This window comes from Monopterus albus, unplaced genomic scaffold (genome assembly GCF_001952655.1).
Source record: "Monopterus albus unplaced genomic scaffold, M_albus_1.0 scaffold16.1, whole genome shotgun sequence".
Lineage (NCBI taxonomy): Eukaryota > Metazoa > Chordata > Actinopteri > Synbranchiformes > Synbranchidae > Monopterus > Monopterus albus.
In genome coordinates, this window is record NW_018127896.1 from 5,747,772 (window position 1) to 5,756,212 (window position 8,441).

The window sequence follows — 8,441 nt, forward strand, 5'->3', positions numbered from 1 at the left end:
CTGAATGGGCACAGTTCCCCGCTTTGCATTTGTGCACTTCATGTCTCACACAAATATTTATGTCTTTTTAAATAGGTTGTTCACTGTATAGTAGTGTCTTTATATTGTATAAAATAGCTTGTCTGTTCACTATGCTATACACATTTTATGTACATTCACTAAGGGAAGGTTCAATGTACATGTAAAAGCCCTTGAAAATGAAACTCATTCAGATATGGATGGCTGAGTAGTGCTGAAAGTAACTTGCTGAGGGAATATGTGAGAAGGAGAAATGAGGATTAAGGGGATAAGAGTGCTATAATATGAGGAGCTGGGGGGCACAGATGTAAAGAGCAGAAGGAATGGGGAAAAAACAAAAGAAAGAGACTCAGAGCTGAAGATGACAGCATGGGGAGGAGAGAAAGATGTTAGAGATGAGACAAACAGTGGGAGCATGAAGGCAAGGAGGAGGACTGAGGGCCTACAGGTGGCGGATGAACATGGAGAGTGGTGCAAAGTAGAGAGAACTTGAGGAAGAGGGAGAGAGAAAGGGCAGAAGGAAGGGAAATGGGAAAGAGAGCACAAATCAAAGTTTCATGCTGTTATGTTACTGCAAAGGCAAGAGATGCAAATAATGAATAAAAGGCACAGGGAGAGTATGTGCCAGTGGACAGTGTGGTGGTACATTTCACAGGCTTATCTGTTATATTTAGAAACCACCTACGTGTGGATGTACCTGTGCTGTAAAAGCTGATGGCTGTTTCAACAGCAGCTGCTGAGGCTGAAGCAAATCACAGTCTCTGATGTAAGAGTGATCAGGGTGCCATGAATGATTGATCAGTACTCGATTCTCCATATAGAAAAACTCGCAGAGCAGAGGACACACACAAAAAAGGATCTAAATCTATGAGAGGGAAATGAGGCGGCGGTGGGAGAGTTAGAGACACAAAGTGAGCGCAGTGAGAGAGGGAAATGACACCAGTGGTGCCTCTGGAAGGAAGAAGAAAGTTAAAGTTTCTTTTAATTAGCCTGAGGCTTGCTATATTTGAAAGATAGCAGGGGGAGTGTGTGAGAAAGACTAAATACAAACACTGTATGTGTGAGTGCATGTGTGCCAGCGTATGTGGGTGGTCCTGATTTTTATGCTTTATGAAGTGGGTGGAGAAAAATATGTTTAGTGTTGGTTTTCTTGGCAAGACAAAATGAAAAGGCCCCTGCTTTGAAACCCTAACTCACCAAGGTGGACAAAAAAAGGGATTTCTCCTCTCCCTCATCACCTCTGCCCCTGAGCAGAGAGCTGAGGCCAAAAGTGCAGCAGAAAGCTGTTTTTGTTCAAACTGTATAAATATGAAGCAGAATGATGCGGGAAATGTTTTCCTCAGGAAAAACATATGTCTAGAAAAATCTAGCTTTGTGACCTTTGTACCTGTAATCTGGCATCCGTAGAGCTCAAAGCGCAAGGCGATGCCATTCTTCCAGGTCTGTGGTCGGATACGAACGAAGCGGGCCAAGACTGGCTGTGGGACCCGGTTCAGAACCACCTCAGCAGGGTCTGTATTGGCGTGAAAAATCTGGGAAAACAAAGCCAAATAGAAGTCAAACAAAGGTTGGATACTGTCAGAAGGAAATATACTGTATATGTTTTGTCTTTCTCTTTTTCCTCACACACACACTAACTAACTCTTGGTCTACAACCACCCACAGTGCCTGGTTTCGCTTGGCTACACACACGCACACGGTGGCAGGCTGGACAAAACAGACAACCCAAACATAGATCCAATGTCACCATCCCAGCTGTCGATGTGTTTTGGGGTCAAAGGTTCAGCACTGGGAGGCTGGGAAGCGATGGATGAGGGTTTCTTTCCCTCTCTTCCATGCTCACACATACTCTTCTCACTCATACACCAACCTCCATACACCTCTATGCTGGTGGTCATAGGAAGCTGTGGGAGACATGACCTGACATGACCAAACATGATTGGCCTTCAGCGGCAGGAAGTCGGCCCAGGTGGGAAGGATGTCAGAGAAATTTACTTCCTGAGGCGTCCACCCAAAGAACCAACATTTACTTCTTCTCCATGAACGCTCCCCTTCCTTCCATTTGTTCTTTAGTGGCGGGGTGGGGCAGCAGGGGTTGGAGATCAAATGTAACCAGGGTGATCAAGTTACTTCCTGTTTTGGGCAGAAAAGCGTCCCATGATGCTTGAGGGTGTAGGATGGGGGCACTCAATGACAGATGTGAGTTTAGTTTTTCTTTTTTTTTGTGGTGGAAAACTTTCCCCTACACTATAATTCCTGGTTTGTAATTATGAATAACTCAGCCTCCTCCATCCACTCCCTTGTCTGTCATTACTAAATCTGCCTGAATCCCTTTATCCCTACACCTCCATTTTCTCTTCTTTAGGACTATTGATATCTCTCTACTCCTTCTCTCTAACGCCCATATGCCTTTCTTCCTCCTGTTAGTGGGTACATACACAAAAACACAGGAAACCACAGTAACACACACACACACACAAAGTCAGATAAGCAGAAGAAGCGTCTTTTAACTGACTGAGTGACTGTTAAGTGTCACTCACTCTGTCTGCGGTCGCCTGGGCCGGCTGATAGAACAGCGGCTGCTGACCAATGGATATCAGCGAAACCACACCGACTAACATCACGGCTGCTATATACAATGGAAAGATGGAAAATCATCTGCTACAAACAGCTGAATTAAAGATTAAAGGCAGCATTTCATGACATGGCTCTAATCCAAGTACAGGATGATCAAACCTAAAAACGCTCACACAGCCTAAAAATTTGATTCCCTCTTCTTTTGATAATATTGTTTTCCACATATGTGATAAACATTCTGGTTCCACTTAGAAACTATTTCTCTGTCACATTAGTGTAAAGTGACCCATTTGTAAAACTCCATTTCTGATACAAGTGTCTCAAAATAATACAATATTCCAGAAATTCCTTAACCTGTGGGAATATGAATAATATGACTTCAAAATCCTACTCGAGGGGTTTTATTTGATTTTGGGCATGGCCTGATTTAATCAAGTGAAGCTGACACTGGTAATACAAAGCAGTGTGCGTGTTTGAACAGATAAGTGGAGCTATCTCTGCTGAATGGAGGATAGACAGCCATTATGTTTACCTAAGAGGCCAAACAGTGGATGCAGGCTCTTATGGGGGTTATGTAAGCACCCACGCATGCTCACAAAAAGACAAGCACATGATGGAGGGTCTGCCTCAGATGCAGCCGACACATCTTTACCACTCCCAGATAATCTGTCTGTGAAACAAAGAGCAGCAGGGAAGGAAGATGGGAAAAACAGAAAATTACTGGAGGGAGGAAGAGTCCTCAGAAAAATAGTTAAAAACAGAAGAGGAGAGGGGTGGAGGCAGGGGAGAGAAAGAAAAGGTTGAATGGAGGGCACTAGACATAACTTAATAAAGGGTATGAACAGAGCAATGTGGAAGCGGAGGCAGGGAGTGGTGGCAAGTAGGAAGGAAAGAACCGATTCATAGCTGAAACAGGAAATACTCCAGCACGTCATCGCACAAACATCATAGTTCAAGCATCACAATATCGCGGTGCCTTATTAACTTTTCATGCACCATAATCTGAAGAGAACAGTGTAGATTGTTGCCAAAAGTTTCAACTTCAACATTATGTAATAAATGAACATAACCAGACCCATAAATATTCCATTTCAAAAGTGAAAAGTTTGGAAAAGTCTGTAAAATATTTATCCGTTACAACTTCCCAGAAATGTCTTGTTCCAGTATACAAAATGCCCATCATGACTAAAAGGCCATTAGCTAGTGCATTATAATATTGGCAGCTGCTTTTCTTCTTCATCTTTGGATGAAAGCAGGGAATATAGCCAGCACTACCAACACAAAATGCACAATTTGTTCAATCAGATCTCAAGAGGCTCTTTCTATTTTTCTTGTGGATGTGAGAGGAAATAAACTCAGGAGAAAGAGATAGAAGACAGTTTGCTCTCAGCCTCTTCTGCCCCCTTCACTTCCTCCCATCTATTGTCAGGGCACCTGAAAAGTCACTCACTTCACCCCTGACTCATTACTTCCAGCGCTGAAGGTCAATGGCCCTAGGAAGCAGGTGGCTGGTCACTGACCACGCTGATAATGTGGTTACTTTTTGACTAACTAGAAAATGAGCTAAAGGCTGCCAGTCTGTTGTCTGAGCCACCGCTGTAATCTGCCTGATGACTGGCATGTTTTTTTTGTTTTTGCTTGTGTTTCTATGTGACCCTCCCTCCTCTGCCCTCCTGTGCATGTGAGGTGGGCTGAATAATTAACATTGTCATGTTGTGTCTCCTAGTGTGGAGTCATGAAAATATAACAAAGCCCCCCCATACACACAGACACAGCAGCATGTGATGGTCAGTCATTTGTGCAAACACTGGCAGGATGCAGGCACCGTGAGTATTTAACTATTGATGACCTCTCCAGGGAACAAGGTGACTGTGAATAGAATCTGTGTGTGTGTTATCGAAAAGATCTAAAAGACCTGCACATAGAGAGCAAAGAGAAGCTCTAAACAACAACATTTTACTGGCTTGTTAGAGTAAAGAACATTTGTTTTCTGGAAAATGAGGCGTGGAGAGATGTATACATCATAGCTTGATTCATTTACCATCTCACTCTCAATTCTGTGTCTTTGGCACGTCTCCTTTCTCTGCCAATGTTTTCCTCCACGCTGATGGCACCACAGGGAGATGCAGCGAGGTCTGCACAAGACATTATTTGCTTCCCGGCCATTTCTTTTCATCCCTGCGTTGTTCCCTTGATCCCCAATCATTATACTCCTCATCCTCATCTTCCTGCTCCACTTACTCCCTCTGTCTCCTTCCTTCTTTCTATCCATTACCCCCTCCCTATCTTTGCTGGAGACCTTCTCTCTCTCCCTCTTCCTCAGCTCTTGGTATGAAGATGTTGACAGTCGGAACTGGTTCCAGCTGGCCGCTCTTCGCTACTGGCTCTAAGGGGGGCTAGTAGTGTGTGTATGTCTGTGTGCACTAAGGTTGAAGCAGTCATCTGTAGAAATGATCTAACACTACCTTATGTGGAAGTCTCCCAGTTTGTACCAGTGTTACCAGCTGTGTCTGACCCATGCCTGTGCGTATGGTTGTGTAGCTCCTGTGTTAGCATGAGTAAGTAACAAACAAACCTTTTGTGTCTGTATGTGGGTGTGTGACACAGAATGAGGGAGCAGCAGACTGAAATGCTGCATGGGCTTTTTTCCTCCCAGGTTACTTTGTGTTTGTGTGTGTGTTGAACAGATGTAGCATAGCCTCACAATTCTTTTCACTAACACAATGCTTAGTTAGCACTGGGGCTGATGAGATTTTCCTCACATACAGATGACACTGTGTGTCTTTAATGTTAATGTGTTGGTGTGCACAGGTGGGTCTATGCTACAGAAAATCATTGTGTGTTTTTACGTGTGAGTGTGTGAGGGATATGCAATTCCTATGTGTGCTAGTGTCTCATCAAGTAATGAGGTGCATATGTGAGTAGTGCGATTTGGAATTAACAAGTCAAATGGCTGTCAAACTGAAAATGTGTCAGAAATCACAGGCACACACAAAGCCTGTTTGCCGATGTGAGTGAGGTGATCCAATCATCTGCAGTGATGGTGCGTTTCCCTTCACACAGCGCTTTCATTTCTCCACCAGAAAAGTACTTACAAAGTCCTTTTCCTTTTCAACTTTCAGTCTTTATCAGCATTAAATCCTTTCAGGCTTTGTTAACACAGCAAATAAGGACACAAATACAACAATAATTGGCAACGCGCTCTCTCCCAATAACAAACAGCGAGTAAAGACGTGCCGAGCCAATCCTTTATTCATGGGTGATTCATATCTGATGCACAGACACACTCACTGCTCAACCTTCCACAAACACTCAGATACACTCGTGCGCACATGCTTTTCCAAAGCCACATTAGCTTCGAGCTCACTGTTAAATGACAATTAGAAGAACCAAATCCCCGTCATTACAGGACCCCCTGATGAGAACTGAGCTTCAACCACTTAAGGGCTCTTTGGGGGGCTTAGGATGGGCTAACTGGGAGTTTGTACGACATGACTGGTGGATTAGCAGTCACGGAAGATTCAACTGCAGCCCACTGGGACCAGAGGGGAACCTGGCGAGCCCTTCATTTTCACCATTACAAAGTCAGGACAGGCTGAAAATTGTGCTTCGTTTTATTTTAAATTAGCAGCCATTATCATTGACTGGACTTGGACATAGTGTTCAGCCTGGATATTTTCCACTGTACCAGTCACTTCAGCCTTTTTTCTTTCAAATCTGCTATGTTTTATTGATCTTTCACCTTCCTACTGGTCTGTGTGCATCCTAAAGGCGTGAAAACATAACTGATTTAAAGAGTTCAAAGCGACCACTCACAGAACAAGCAATATGTCTTCCAAATGGATGCCGATGCATCTGTCTGAGTCCGTGTCATAACAGTTTTTTGCTCAGACAGATTAGTGGGCTCAGATTACACAGTACAGACAGACAGGCACACATCATATACATATGCACACACACGCACAGATCTCCAGACTGAGAAATCAGCCAGAAGTTAGTCAGAGGGGGGGCTCTGGATTTTGTGTGGATATATATGAGATTACACAGTACAGTCAGACAGGCACACATCATATACATATGCACACACACGCACAGATCTCCAGACTGAGAAATCAGCCAGAAGTTAGTCAGAGGGGGGGCTCTGGATTTTGTGTGGATATATATGTCAAAAGAATGGGAGGCATCTAGAGGGTTCTAATAAATTGCACAGATGTTAAGTCAAATCCACATTTCGTTCAATAATCTCCACATCAAATAACCCCCGCTGGCCCCTCCAAAATCAATCACTGGGAGGTCCCTGGCTGTGTGCATTAACGCCCTTCACACACTCCCACACATGCCATTTTTTTCCACACCACCAGGAAGCCTTTGTAACAGAAACGCACTCAGCCAACACCTGGTGTGACTCCAAGAGTTTCACAACTCTCGGTGTTTATGTGACAGAGATGAATAGCACGTCCAGATAAGGGCACATGGAGGACTCCATTGTTCTTATTTGTCAGCTTTCCCTTCTCTCTCTGTCTATGTCTACCTCCTTCCTATTCCAAATCCTGGTTGAAGAAGGAGTTTTACCCTTGTAGGCTCCATTTTTTGTCTTTGTGTAGAATATGTTAATCTTAATGCGTTCAAGCAGCTCAGGTTCTGGATTGCTTTTCATGACTTATTTTAATGCACAGTATGCTGTGAATGTGTGTGCAAATACCTTGTGGTTCTTGCCATGTCGGTACACCATCCAGTCCTCTCCATTGGTGCTGACCTCCAGTTTAAAGGTGGTGACATAGTAGGACTTCTGAGTCTCCTTGGAAATGGCTCCCTGTGTGGCGATGCCTGTCAAAACCTTTAGGAACTGGAGGTCAACCTGGGGGAAAGAAAGCAAAAATGAAATGATTTAAAACTAGATTTATTGTAGTCAAGATGGTTTTTCTTAATAACTGAAAAGAAAAGATTGCTAAAGAAAAGGAGAGAGTTTTAGCCCAGTGGCTGGTGCTCAGGGCTGATGTCGAAATACAGACATTCCAGCTGCTGTGTCTATGCATCAGTCAGAAAGCAGTGGATGGACACTGACTGCTGAGGAAGCTGTTTATGTGTGTGTGTGTGTCTGTGCATTGTCGTGCATGAGGGGAGGAAGGCTGGAGGCAAAGATCAATGGCATAATGTTAGGATGAATTCCTAAGAAGCACCTTCATCAATCACAGGCTTCTCCACTCTGCACTTGTGTGGGTGTGTGTGTGTGTGTATGTGCATGTGCATGTGCATACATGTGTTTTTCAGACAGGATAGAGTGAGAGCACAGCAACACTTTCTTATCATCAGTTCAGAGTTCTCCAGTTCCCTTTTGTGTGTGTCCTGTGTATAAGATGCTGTTACTTTGCCCAGTGCATCTTCTTCTCTGTACTATCACTAAGACAAAATCAATGTTTCTCTCAGCTTTTTCCTGTTAGGGGTCGCCACAGCGAATGGTCAGTGTGACGACATTTGGCACATGTTTTATGCCAGATGCCCTTCCTGACACAACCCTAATTCAAACCCGGGCCGCAGCAGTGAGAGCACTGTGCCCTAGCCAGTAGTATACCTTTAAACTATCACTAAGACAAATTCTCTATATTTATTGTCCTCAGCTAATGAAAGTAAGGCTGATTCAGATTGTCTTCTCTGCCTATTGCCTCTTTTCTACCGCTGATTCGGTGGTTTCTGAAAGGTGCAGAGAAAATCTACGTAGCAACAAAGATGACATGTGGTTGAATATAATCTTGCAGCTAAACACCTGTATATACTCCTTGTTGCTGTCCTCTGAGGGAGTCCAGGCATTGTCATTGTTATTGAGGCGGGCCTGGCGTGGCAACCAG

General features: G+C 43.9%; 1 protein-coding gene across 1 annotated transcript in view; it reads right to left on the minus strand.

Moving 5' to 3' along the window:
• The window catches only part of nrp2a (neuropilin 2a), a 59,992-nt gene that overhangs the window by 19,114 nt on the left and 32,437 nt on the right, over nt 1–8,441 (minus strand). The window contains exons 6-8 of the mRNA XM_020592141.1: nt 8,360–8,437; nt 7,298–7,453; nt 1,406–1,550 (exon numbers count right to left, since the gene is read on the minus strand). Coding sequence (XP_020447797.1) covers nt 1,406–1,550; nt 7,298–7,453; nt 8,360–8,437 — 379 coding nt within the window. The remainder of the gene's footprint in view (nt 1–1,405; nt 1,551–7,297; nt 7,454–8,359; nt 8,438–8,441) is intronic.